Here is a 13,367-nt window from a genome sequence, read left to right on the forward strand (position 1 = left end):
CCGGGCGGCGACGCGCTCCCGCCCCTGCGTCGCGGCGTCGGGCGGAAGCTGGTGCGGTTCGCGGCCGGCGGTTGCCGAGTGGACCCGGACGCGGCTGGACGCCGAGCCCTCTGTCCGGCGCCCGCCGCGGGCCGCCACCATGTCGCTGCTGCAGTCTGCGCTCGACTTCCTGGCCGGCCCGGGCTCCCTGGGTGGTGCTGCCGGCCGCGACCAGACTGATTTCGTGGGGCAGACGGTGGAGATGGGCGAGCTGCGGCTGCGGGTGCGGCGGGTCCTGGCCGAAGGTGAAGCCGGGGCCGGTGGCATGGGCCCGGCCGGGGGAGGGTCAGGGCCGGGGGAGAATGGCCGCGGCGGGGAGGGTCACGGCCGGCCGGGAGGCCACTGCTGAGGGTGAGGCCGGCCTAGGGTTGGGCACTTCCTTGTCGGAGGCTTGGGGTCAGGCCGGGGCAAGGTAGTCTTGGCGGCAGGTGTGGGCTGACCCGCGGCTGGAGCGGAGGCTGTGGCGGCGGGAAGGAATGGTGGGCAGGCGGGGCCTGGAGCGAGTGGCCACAGTAGAGGCGGAGCGAGGGGGCCCCGCACGGCTGAAGGCTGCAGTCCGGAGGCGGGCGGTGCGGCGGCGTGGGTCTAAGTCGTGGTCCTTCCCTCGCATGGAGGGCGGTAGTGGGGCAGTGGACGTAGGGCTGGCCCTCCTCGGGTGACAGGAACTCCGGCGTGGGTGACCGCAGTCCTACCCTGCTTGGGTGTTGGGACAGACAGCAGCGCAGTGTCCGGTAGCCGGGCTTCCTCTCTTACGACCTGAGCGTCCCGCTCCCCGACCTCTGTGTGAGATCCCACGGAAGTTACTGCAAGCTGAGCCAACAGGTGTGATCGGAACAGAACCTTGCAGGGTGGGCTGGTCCATCTTTAGTCGGCTGTGTTTCCGCGTGCTCTCTCTAGCTTCCTGAACGTCCTCTCCCTTCTTCACCCAGAATTTATCACCAGTGTTGGCGCAGTCCTAGTTCCTCATCTGGGTTTTTCTGTTCTGTCTGGCATGGCAGATTTCCCTGGCCCTGGTGCTCACCAGCTAAACACAGTTGGCTTTGGGGCTGGTGCTGAAGCAGAACTGTATCCCCTGCGTTAGCACTCTTGCTTCTACTTGTGCTGCATTTGAGGTGGGAAACTGGCTGACTGTTCTGGTGCCCTCATTCCTAAAGACCTGAGGTGATGTTCTGGCCTTAGCATCAGAACACACTTTTTCTCCACTGTCAGAAACGAAGAGATTTTGGGTGTGATTTAGTGAGAAAACATCAGGCTCTTCTTTCAGAGGTAGGGACCAGTATCTCTAGTAATGAGAGTTCCCCCAGATCAATTCACTTATTCTGAAAATACCAGGCAAGTATTTTGATTCTTTTAAGAAATTCACAGTGGACGGTACATGGTTTCTGCCTTGTGGAAGTTCAAGTAAGACACAGGCTTTGATGACCAAAGGACAGCGCAGTGCAGGGGATCCTCTGGGTGGATAGACAGTGGGCGCAGCTGAGGTGGGAGGGTAAGGATGCACCCCTGCTGGGTGCAGTGGCAGGGCCAGGGGGAGGAGGGGTGGGATGGGAGGTGGGTCACGGAGAGAAGGAAGCTCTTGCCTGTGGCTTAACACCCAGGATGAAGAACAAGGATAGGGGAGCAGCCACTGTGGCTGTGCAGAGCACCTGTTCCCTTTGCTCTCTGGGCATGTCAGGAGCTGAAAGTCACCACTGCGATTAGCAACTGTAGATTTCCTCCCCTTAACCTGAACTGGCAGCTCCAGCTTTCTGAACTGGAATGGTAAGAAACCTGTATGAAGTCGCTCACATAAAATAGCAACCTTAGAACATAAGCTGTGGGAAATCAGGCTGCCTTGCATAAATACGGGGAAGGTCCCGAACCCAAAACCCTTGGGTACCTATGTTGACAATTCCAGAATTCTTCAGGTTTTAGAAAGATAGTGTGTATCCTGTATGTCCTGGGATGCTGCCGCGGGAGTTGGGAAAGTGTCACATAATCAAGTGTGTTACTATATCTATAATTAAATAAGTAAGCATCCTCACTGTGGGATAATTAAGTCTTCAAATAGCCTCACATCATTTCATGTCAGGTGTTGCCCCAGGTGAGTTTATAATAGATCAGATTTTGCTATCAAATGATTTAGGGAAAAAACATTGGTTTTCATAGCTTTTTGGAATTTGCACTTGTCTGAAATGGGTTATTGGGCAGAATGGTGGGTCGGGTGATCCAGATAGCTTTCTAACCTTTTCAAAATTTGTTCTAAATTTTCACTTTCTTAAAGCAAATTACTGGGAGTTCCCACAACGTCAGAGATGCCTAGTCCAAGTGGGCTTCAGGATACGTCCTGCGTGTCTTCTTGTTTCGGATTCTGCATGCTCATGCTTCCTTCTGCCAGAAAGGATAACGGGGATGGATCGCTACTGCTTAGGAGCATTTGGTCCCTCGGGCAGCCCAGCTCTGTAGGGCTGCTTTGCTCTGTGGACTCACTCCCGTGAGATGGGCTCTTCTCTGCCGGGGAGGGTTCCGAGGGGACGTTTCCTCTTCGGACACTGCAGAGCACAGATAGCCAGGATCTTTGCAGCAGGGGCTTAGGCTCGGTGGCCGGTTGTGGCCATCGGGACGAGGTGGCCCACGTCTTGTGCCTGAGTGATCGCCCTCTCAGCTGGCCCACCCAACCCTTCACTGGCACGTTGGCAGCTTTAAGGTCAGCCTTTAACCGTGGTGATAGCACCTAGCATAAAGCGGTAATAATCACCATAGCAGGACTTATGGGGTCCTGGCTACTTGGGGGCACAGTCCCTGGTGCTTCATGTGGCGTGTGATCATGGTGGTGCTGAGGTCGGGGCCGTCGGGAGCTTGCCAGTGCCCCCGGGGGGTGATGGTGGAGTCGGGCGGCAGCTCAGGGGAGGCTCTGGTCCCAGGAAAAGCCTGGGTTGTCTTAGGTGTGTCCCGGAGGGATAAGTGTCCAGAGGAAATGAAGGTAAGAGAAGCTGCTGGAGTGGTGCCGCTGGGGGGCCAGGTGGGAGCCGAGCGCGGAGGCGGCCACTGGCTTTGCCCTGCCTGCCCGCTGGGCGCCTGTGGTGCCAGGCCTGCGGTACTTCTCCAGTGCGTGTCTGTCTGCTGGCGCATGGGTGCCTGGAGCGGGACACTGGGGAGGTGGCCCTGGGGCCGGACACTTCGGGGGTGTCTTCCAGGGAGGGTCCTGGGATGGGGACGTCTCCCTGCGGGGAGGTGCTCTCCTTCCTGCCTCTGCCAGGCCTGCTCGTCTCCAGAGGCACCGCCTGCCGTCTGCGTGAGCAGGCGTTTCTGTAGGGTAGGTAGTGATCACGTGTGTGCAGTGGAGCTCCTGGAATTCTGCTCTGTAGGAGTGTCTGCTTCTTACCAGCAATGCTGAGGGAAAACGCGTTAAGATCACCCGGCCTGCTTCCCATGCTGCTGCCCCACCTGGCCTGGTGCTTGCTGTCCTGCCAGCAGTGCCCCACCTCGCCTGCCCCTGTCTGTGACCCTGCGCTGTGGGAGGGACAGTCACCGGCCTCCTCGGAGGCCCTGCCGGACTCCAGCCTCCCCACATCCTCCTCATTGTAGTGGATAAAAGTGGTATCTGGTTCTGTTGGTCTGCGCTTCTCTGATGGGTGAGATTGAGCTTATTTCAGTGCCTGTTAGCTGTTCTGGCTCCCCTTCAGGAATTGCATGGCCACATGCTGTGCCTATTTTCTTTTATCAAAAATAATTTGAATTGCGTCCTTCACCCGGGGGGATGCAGACTGCAGGTGCTGTGACAGATGCACGCACCTGTGCAGCAGATGGCTGTGCAGAAAGTTGCCACCCCGGAAAGCCTCTGCGCCCCAGTCCCCCTCCCGGCCAGGCGCTTGCTGGCTCTGAGTCCCCTCTTCTGGGACAGCGTGTCTCTGGCGTCGCGCCCGGGTGCTCTCACCGGCGGCTTCATGGTTTTGAAGTTCGGTTCCCTTTTCTGCTGCAGTTTGCTGTCCCTCCCCTGCCATGGACCTTTGGGTGTTCCCATTTGGGGCTATTGTGAATAAAGTTGCCAACGACATTTTTTATGAAGTTTTTGTGTGTTTTCCTTTCTCTTGGGTAAAATGCCCAGGAGTGGAGTGCGGGCTTCTGGGTGGGATGTAGGGTTAGCTTCAGATGAAATGGCCAAACCCTCTCCACCGTGGCTGCGCCAGCTTCTGCCCCACCAGCTCGTGAGCGCCTATCGTTGTGGTTATACCCGTTCTCGAGAGGGTGTAGTGGTCAAATCTGCATTTTCCCCGTGATACTGTCCAACACCTTTTCACCCGCTTATTAGCCAATCGTGTATCTTTTCTGTGTGTGAAATGTTTGTTAAAATCTTTTTTCCATTTTTTATTGGGCAGGAGTTGTGGGAGTTTCTTATTATTCTGGATCTGAGTCCTGTTTTTATATAATACACGCACACACGCACGCGCACGCACGCACGTGCACCCCCCCCCCCCCATATGTGGGGAAGAGGAGGTCAGCCATTTCCCGATTACAGAACATACACGGTAATGACTGTGTAGGGCACTGTCTTAGCAGTGCCCAACATGGCATTCCTTCATGCGTTTTATACGCTAGTGTTACTTTTTTTTTTTGCGGTATGCGGGCCTCTCACTGTTGTGGCCTCTCCCGTTGCGGAGCACAGGCTCTGGACGCGCAGGCTCAGCGGCCATGGCTCACAGGCCCAGACGCTCCGCGGCATGTGGGATCTTCCCGGACCAAGGCACGAACCCGTGTCCCCTGCATTGGCAGGCGGATTCTCAACCACTGCGCCACCAGGGAAGCCCTAGTGTTACTATTTTTACGTAGACTTTTAATTTTGAGGTCATCATAGACTTATGTGCAGTTGTAAGAAAAGGTACGGAGAGGTCTGCGTACACTGCCCGTTCCCGCTGTGGCAGCATCTGGAAAAACTGGAGTTGCCATCACAACCAGGATTGCATGTGTCCATCCCCACAAGGGTCCCTCGTGCCTTTCACAGCCAGAGGCCCCTCCTGGACCCCTGGAAAGCACTAATCTGGCCTCCTCTGTAATTTGTCCTTTGAAGAATGCTGTATAAGCGAAATCACGCATCGGGCAGCCTCTTGGAATTGGCTTTTCTCACTCCGCGTGATTGTCTGGGGAGCCATCCAGGTTGTTGTGTCTGTAACTAGTTCCTTTTTATTTCTGCAGAGCACTCCGTGGTGTGGATGTACCGTAGTTTGCTCAGCCATTCACCCACTGAGGCACATCTGGGTGGTTCCAGGTTTTTTGGTTATTTGCAATACAGCTGCTATAAACATTCGTGTACAGGTTTTTGTGTGGCTGTGTTTTCATTTTTCTGGAATAAATGCCCAGGTGCTGGGTCACATGGCAGTTGCATGTTTTGTTTTTAGAAAACTACCAACCGTTTTCCAGAGCGGCTGTGCTCTTTTCACATTCCCATCAGCAGTGGCTGAGTGTCTTAGTCTGCTCGGGCTGCTGTACAAACTGCAGGCAAGGTGGTGTGAACAACAAGTTCATTTTCATTATTTTGGAGGCTTGGAGTCTGAGACCAAGGTGCTGGCAGGGTCTCTGGTGAGGTCTTTTCCCTCGGCTGTTCTGGTGTCTCCTCTTCTTCTAAGGACTCTAGTCCTGTTGGGTCAGGGCTTTAACTTTATTTGTCTCCCTAAATGCCCTCTCTCCAGATACAGTCGCATTGGGGGCGGTTAGAGCTTCAACACATGACTTCTGGGGGGACACAGCTGAGTCCATTACAAAGCGTGATGAGTTTCTCTGAGTCTTTGCCAGTATTTTGTGTTGTGTTTTCATTTGATCATTCAGCAGGTGTGTAGTGGTAGCTCATTGGGGCTTTAATTTGCGTTTCCCTAAAGGCTAAGGCCGTGCTTATTTCCACCTCCCACCCTCATAGGAGAAACGTCTCTGTGCCTTCTGCCTATTTTCGAATCGTCTTTCGTTGCTGAGTTTTGAGAGCTCGTTGTATGTTGTAGGTACGAGTCCACTGTCAGATGTGGTTTGCAAGTGTTTTCTCTCAGGCTGCAGCTTGTCTTCCAGCCTCTGAACAGGGTCTGTTGTGGATCTAAAGCTTTAACTTGCAGGAAGTCTGTTCTATCACTTTTCCTTCCTGAATCCTGCTTTTGCTGTCAAGTCTGAGAACTCTTTGCCAAGCTCTGCGTCTCCAGGATTTCTCTCCTGTGCTGTCTCATGGTTTTGCATTTGTATGCTCTGAGTTGATTGTTGTGTAAGGTGTAAAGTTTAGATTGAAGTTCTTTGTTTTGCCTGGAGCTGTCCAATTGCTCCAGCACCATTTATTGAAAAAACAGTGCTTCTAACATGGAATTGCTTTTGCATCTTTGTCAGAAATCATTTGGGCATATTCGTGGGGTTCTATTTCTGGGGTTTTTCTCTTTTGTTCTGTTGCTCTGTCCCTCCACCAGTGCCACACGGTCTTGATTACTGTAGCTATACCACAAAATTTGAAATTGGGTTTTTTTTTAAATAGGAAAAATTTCAAAAATGCAGAAAAGTAGAAAGAATAACAACAGAACAGACACCTTTGTCCCTGCTCTCCAGAATGAATAAACGGTGGCTTTTTAAAAAGTCGTGTTTGGTTCCAGACTTTTTCTAAACAGTGACGCATCACAGATGTTGTTAAGGGTTCTGTTGACCCCCTACCCCTGGTTGCATTTCTCTGTTTCTCTTCAGAGGCAGCCACCACCATGAATTTACGGCATGTGCTTCCTGCTCATCTCTTGTTTCCTCTGCATGTGCTGTGTTCACAGACAATGCATAGTCCTGCTTTTCGGGGTGTTAAATACAATACAAGTGACTGTGTTGTTGTTTATTTTAAAATTTTATTTATTTTATTTATTTATTTTTGGCTGCATTGGGTCTTCGTTGCTGTGCGTGGGCTTTCTCTAGTTGCAGTGAGCGGGGGCTACTCTGTTGCCGTGCGCGGGCTTCTCATTGTGTGGCTTCTCTTGTTGCGGAGCATGGGCTCTAGGTGCGCAGGCTTCAGTAGTTGTGGCACGCGGGCTCAGTAGTTGTGTCTCGTGGACTCTAGAGCACAGGCTCAGTAGTTGTGGCGCACGGGCTTAGTTGCTCCACAGCATGTGAGATTTTCGCTGGACCAGGGCTCGAACCCATGTCCCCTGCATTGGCAGGCGGATTCTTAACCACTGCGCCACCAGGGAAGCCCGTGACTGTGTTTTAATAGCTGAAGAGTTTGTTGTCGTGATCTCATTTGCTCGGCATACATTTCCGATTGCCCACTATATGTCAGACTCTGTCCTAAGTGCTGGTGACACGAACAAGCTGGATGACATTTCTGCCTACTGAGCTTGCAGCCTAGTGGGAGAGACAGTAAACAGGTATCCAAATGAATGTGTAGTAGAGCGTCAGGTATTGGAAAGTGCTGGGAAGAAGGAAGGGCATCGGGGATAGGCCGTGGCTGGGACAGGACTGAGCCAGGAAGGTGATGCAGAGCAGAGCCGGAGTGGCGAGAGGGGGAGCTGGGCCAGCGTCCGGGGCGAGGGCGCCCGTGCAGGGCTGTGGCGAGTGGAATGGCCCTGGGTAGCAGTGGGCTTGGTGTGCTGGAGGAAGCATGGTAGTGTGGGTGCGGCCGCAGCCGAGAGGACCAGTGCTGGGGCTGGGCAGAGGCCAGGAGATGTTCCAGAGGACCTGTGGCCTTGCTGCGGTGGCCCTTCGGTCCTGGAGGTTTTGGTAGTGTCCTTAGGATTGTTTGCTTTACGGTCTTAGCATCTGCAAGCAAGACCAGCTTTAGTTCTTCCTTTCTGACCTTTCTGCTCTTTATTTTTCTAGCTTTCTTTCACTGATTAGGCTCTCCAGCAAAATGTTGTATTGCGCTCTGAGAGCAGCAGACATTCTTGTGTTGTTCTTGATCTTAGAAAGAAAACACTTTTTTGTGTGTGTGTGTGGTACGCGGGCCTCTCACTGTTGTGGCCTCTCCCATTGCGGAGCACAGGCTCCGGACGCGCAGGCTTAGCGGCCATGGCTCACGCGCCCAGCTGCTCCGCGGCATGTGGGATCTTCCCGGACCGGGGCACAAACCCGTGTCCCCTGCATCGGCAGGCGGACTCTCAACCACTGCGCCACCAGGGAAGCCCTCATCTATTTTTTTATATTGACTTACTATTTAATTTTATAACTGCTACGTTGAGATAAAAGTGACGTACAGTAACTGCATATATGTCAAAACACTTTAAATATGTCCCGTGTGTGTATATATATATATGTATATATGCGTGTATGTATGTGTCTGCATAGCTGTCATTGTCATCAAGGTGGTGAACAAACCCATCACCTCCACAATTTTCCTCCTTCCCTCACAGTCCTCTCCTCCCATCCTCGACCTCCAGGCCGCCGCTGACCTGCCTTTTGTTACTGTAGAGTAGTCTGTATTTTCTAGGCTCTCCTATAAATGAAATTGTGTGTACATACACATGTACTCCTTTTTCCTGATTTTTGTTCTTCAGCATAATCGTTTTGAGAGTCATCCTGTTGCTGCATGTTAGCAATAGTTCCATCCTATTTGTTGGTGAGTCGTGTTCTGTGCAGGGATGATTGGTTTATCCATTCACTGTTGATGGACATGTGGGTTGTTTCCAGTTTGGGCAGTTACAAATGGGGCTGCTATGAACATTCGTGCACAAGTCCTTGTGTGGATGTGTGCTTTTATTTTTCCCGGGTAAATACTAGCAGTGTAATGACAGGGCTGTAGAGTTGGCATATGTTTAACTTTTAAAGAAATCTCCAAACTGTTTTCCAAAATGATGATACCATTCTGCATTCCCATGAGTGGTGTATAAGCGTGCAGTTGCTTCACACTTAATCACTATTTGGTAGGTCGGTTTAAGAACTTTTAGATGTTCTGATAGGTGTATAGTAGTATCCTTGTTTACGTGTGCATTTCCCTGGTGGATAATGACACAACATTTTTCCATATGCTTACTTGCTAGCTATTTATCTTGGTTGAGTGTCTTTTCATATATTTTGCTCATTAAAATGTTGTTAAACTGAACTTTGGATTTTCTTTATATTTTCTGGATAGAGGTCCTTTGCCAGGTGTGTGATTTGCAAAGTCCAGTTAGGGGCTTGTCTTTCACCCTCTCAACAGTGTATTCCAGAAATCAGTAAAACCATTTTTAATGAAGTGCATTTATCATATTTTTCACTTATGGATCATACTTTTTTTTTTATATCTAAGAAATCTTTGCCTAACTTAGGGTTTGTAGAAATAAAGTTGATTTTTTTGTATGTTGCTCTTGCATCCCACAACCTTTCTATACTTATTTATTACTGATAGTAGCTTTTGGGGTGTAGGTATAAGCTTGTCTACATAGACGATCATGTTGTCTGCAAAGAAAAACATTTTTACTTCTTTTCAATCTGGATGCCTTTTATTTCTTTTCTTGCCTGATTGCACTGGCCAGCACTTCCAGTGTGATACTGAATGGCAGTATCCCTGATCTTAGAGGGAAGCGTCTGGTCTTCCACTGCTGAGTGATGTTTGCTATGGGTCTTTCAGAGATGTCCTTCATCAGGTTGAGCAAGTTTCCTTCTGTTCCTAGTTTGCTGAGAGTTTTAAATTTCATAAGGAAATTTTCCATTGTAGGAAACTGGAAAAAAGTAAGCAAATCAAACTAAAAATAATTGAATTACATTGATTAAACCGACTCTGCTTAGTTGTGATGTATTATCCTTTTTTATATGTTGTTGAGTTTGATTTGTTAATATTTTATTTTATCTAGAATTAATGATTTGTTAAGACTTCTTTCATCCACATTCATGTGTGATACTAGTCTTTTATTTGTTTTCACAGGACTGGCCTCAGTTGTGTTGATTTTCCCGCATTGATCTCGCTCCTATGTTCATTCCCTTCCTTCCTGTGAAGCAGGGTATTTAGAAGGCAGTATTATATAAATCGGGGCCATCATTGTTGCAGAAAGCAAACTGCTAGCCACAAGTCCAGTTTGTGTTTTACTTAGTAAAGATATTTTTTTCCCATGCTTATTCAAACTTTATTTGAGACAGGGAAAGTTATTTTTAAAGCTTAATGTTAAATAAAATCACAGCACTGAACTGATGTCTATTTTTCTAATTTTCAGGAGGGTTTGCATTTGTGTATGAAGCTCAAGATCTGGGGAGTGGCAGAGAGTATGCGTTGAAGGTAATAAAGGGGGACAAACGCTTTTGTGGGTGTCGGTGTGTTTTAAAAGAAACAGGTCTCTAAGTGACAGTGTTTTCAGAGATTTATCCCTGTTCTTTAGTTTGTTTCTTTTTTGCAGTCTGTATCTATTTGTTTTACTTGTTTCTTCTGCTGGTGAAGCCTCAGCAGTTTTAGAGGACTGTAAAGCTGTGGGCTCCGACTTTGGGGCAGGGACTCAGCGGGCGGCCAGGGGAGGAGAGTCAGAACTGCCAAAGCAAGGGTTCCACGAATGCCGGGAGCTTGAAGGCCACTCGTGTAAAACAGCGTTCACAGTGTATCTATAAATAAGGGTCACGGGGGTGCGGTGGGAGGGGGCGTCCGGGCCACTTGGGGTGCTGGGCACGCGTGCTAGCTTGTCCTGAGGCTCGCAGAGGGCCTGTCTCGGGGGCGGCCGAGCTGGCGGTGTGCACTTGCACTCTGGCATCCAGAACTAGACCCACATCTCTCATTTTCCTCTAGTCTGTTTGGGGAAAAGCCTCCTACTTTTGGTTTTTCTTATGTCCTTGGATCATAAAGGCCCATTTCCAAGGGTCTGTAACCTCTGTCACGTTTCTCTGCGGGTCAGATGTTAAAGCACAGGCGGGGGAGCCCTTAGATGCGTGGTGTGTGTTCTCTTGGGTACAGAGCACTAAGATAAAGCCTCTACTCTTCCCTCGTACGTTATTTCCTGATACAGAGATTACTGTCCAACGAAGAGGAGAAGAACAGAGCCATCATTCAGGAAGTGTGTTTCATGGTATCCTTTTCCTGGTCACGTGGAGGCCTGCGTCCAGCTGTGGTTGAGCACGGCCGAGAGGCTGCTCAGTGACGCCCTCTCCGTGTTGGCTTCCCTGGACTTACCTGCAGCGCGTGTCTAGTAGGAAGGAGTTCTCTTCCTTGTTCTTCACTCTCAGGGTGATGATAAGAGATCTGTACCCTTGGGAGTGTCGTCATTCCTGCTGAGAGGTCTCCAGGCCAGGGGTGGGCAGCCCCCTGCCTCTGCCCTTCTGCCTGTCCTTCGTGACCTGGTGTGGCCCACGGTGCCCGGCCAGCAGCTGTGCCCCCAGCCCCTCGCCAGGCCTGGTTCCCATGGGCCTCTGTGTCGCTTCTGATCAGCCCCCCGAGTCCCTCTCGCCCTGCCCAGAGCGCGCGGGCCCCCCCGGGGCGTCCATGCATGGCGCGTCGGTCTGTGGGGCTGGCGCTGCTCTGCTCTCCACTCGCGCACGTGCTCTCCTGGAACTGGGGTCTTCCCTTTGCTGTCAGAATCTGTTCTCTTCCGTCTCAAAGCTCTGTTCACTGTGAGCCTGCCGGCCGCCTGGGCCCAGGGGTCCTCCCCTCGCTGGGTTCCCAGTAGCCTCGTTCACCTTCACAGCCTTGCGCGTGCCACGCCCTCCGCCTGCTGTCCTGGCCGGCCTGCGGTCAGGTGCGTGGCCAGCGTGGTGGGGGTCTTTGTCCCCACCTTCCCTCCCGCTCCCCCTCCTGCCTGCGTCTTCCTGCAGTCCTGGCTGCCCCCCACCTGCTTGCTGTCCTCTTCTGGCTCTGACGCGGCGAGATTGCAGGCTAATTGCATTCACTGTTCTGACCTTAGTGTCTTAATGTTATGTATATATTGTTTTAAACGTGCAGACTTACGCATTCTCCTTTAACAAGACACCTGCAGAAAAAACTTTCAGGCCACGCAAAATATTGTCCAGTTTTGTTTCTGCAGCGTCGATAGGAAAAGAGGAGTCAGACACCGGGCAGGCCGAGTTCCTGCTGCTCATGGAACTCTGCCGAGGTGAGGTTCCAGTGGCTCGGGACCGCCCAGCAAGTCGAGAGATGCTCCCGGGTCTTCTCTCCCGGAGACACGGTGGCTGTCCCGGAGAGAGCATGGCTCGCTGTCCGGCGGGAGCTCTTTGAGAGGCTGCATCCCCCCTCGTCCCTGCGCTGGGCGTGGGGGCAGAGATGGGTCTGAGAAAGGGGTGGAGGCGTGCTGTCCAGGGCTCTCGGGCAGCAGGAAGCCGCCTCAGTCGGGAAGCGGTCAGGTGAGGCCGGGGAGGTGGCTTGAGCGGCTGCGCCGTCCTGAGGCTGCGACCTCACCTGCGTCGAGGTGGTCACACTTGCACTTGCTGTGTTCTGAAAGGAGGACTCCTGTGTCCACTTAAGGCAGCGGAGAGCCCATGCCTTCCAGAGAGTTCTAGGGGCTCAGCCTCTGTCTGTGGCGGAAGCAGGCCCCCCGCCTGGAGGGTCGGGCTCGGCTCGTCCCCGCACTGAGCACCTGCCCCGTGCTGGACCCGTGTGGGCAAAAGAGCGGGAGCGAGGTGGCCGGAGCCCGTCCTGGGGCTCGTGGATGGAAGGGGCAGGGCAGGACTCCTGAGGTCCGGCAGGCATAGAGGACTGGCTGTGGGGCCCGGAGTTGGGGCAGGGGCCGCCAGACGTCCTGCTTGTCCATCGGTCGCAGGCAGCGCATGTGGGGCCGCCACGAGGCCAGGGGAGAGTGAGGGAGACTGCGGCAGGCGGCTACCCAGGAGGGAAGCAACCCCAGGGGTCACTGCCCCCAAGGAGTGTCCCAGGAGGAGGGGTGGGGGGCCGTGAGTGCAGGAGTCATGCTGCAAAGAAGAGCAGAGACGGTGTGTCGGGGCTGCTGGGGAGGGGGGTGCTGTGGACTGCAGCCGGGAGCCAAGGTGCCCAGGATCCCCGCCCCGAGCGAGCGGAGGAGGACGGGGGTCCCCATCCTGAGCAGATAAGGCAGAACCTGGAGCGCACAGCGCTTTCCGACGGGGTGGCGTGGGGAGTGCCGGGCTCCGGCCAGGAGCGGCGTTGAGATGCAGCCACGTGCTGGCTCCTCGGTTCCCACAGCTGGTGAGTGCCGACCCGCCCAGCCCAGGTCTGGCGCCCGGTTCTCCCACTTAGCGGATGGTTGGCGTCGCTGGGTTCTACCTGCAAGAGGCCTCGTGCTCACTGAAGACAGCGTCACGTGGGAGCTTGTGAAGCAGGGTCCTCTCCTGCGAGCCTGCCGCGCCCACGTGGTGCCCCCACGTTCACACGCGCCCTCTGGAAGGCTCCCAATGCGCCGGGGGCGGCGGGGGCCGTGCAGGTCCCACAGGGCCCTCTCTGGGCCCTTGGTGTCCCCGGAGAGCCGAGGTTCATGTACAGCGCTCCC

At 53.1% G+C, this 13,367-nt stretch overlaps 1 protein-coding gene across 1 annotated transcript in view; it reads left to right on the top strand.

Annotated features, from left to right (window-relative positions):
• Positions 1–20: 20 nt before the first annotated feature.
• Positions 21–13,367, top strand: part of GAK (cyclin G associated kinase) — a 51,019-nt gene continuing 37,672 nt past the window's right edge. The window contains 5 exon segments of the mRNA XM_033419652.2: positions 21–284; positions 10,146–10,207; positions 10,923–10,982; positions 11,886–11,909; positions 11,912–12,002. Of these exon segments, the coding sequence (XP_033275543.2) occupies positions 140–284; positions 10,146–10,207; positions 10,923–10,982; positions 11,886–11,909; positions 11,912–12,002 (382 nt within the window). The 5' untranslated portion in view covers positions 21–139.

The sequence above is a fragment of the Orcinus orca genome, chromosome 4 (genome assembly GCF_937001465.1).
Source record: "Orcinus orca chromosome 4, mOrcOrc1.1, whole genome shotgun sequence".
Lineage (NCBI taxonomy): Eukaryota > Metazoa > Chordata > Mammalia > Artiodactyla > Delphinidae > Orcinus > Orcinus orca.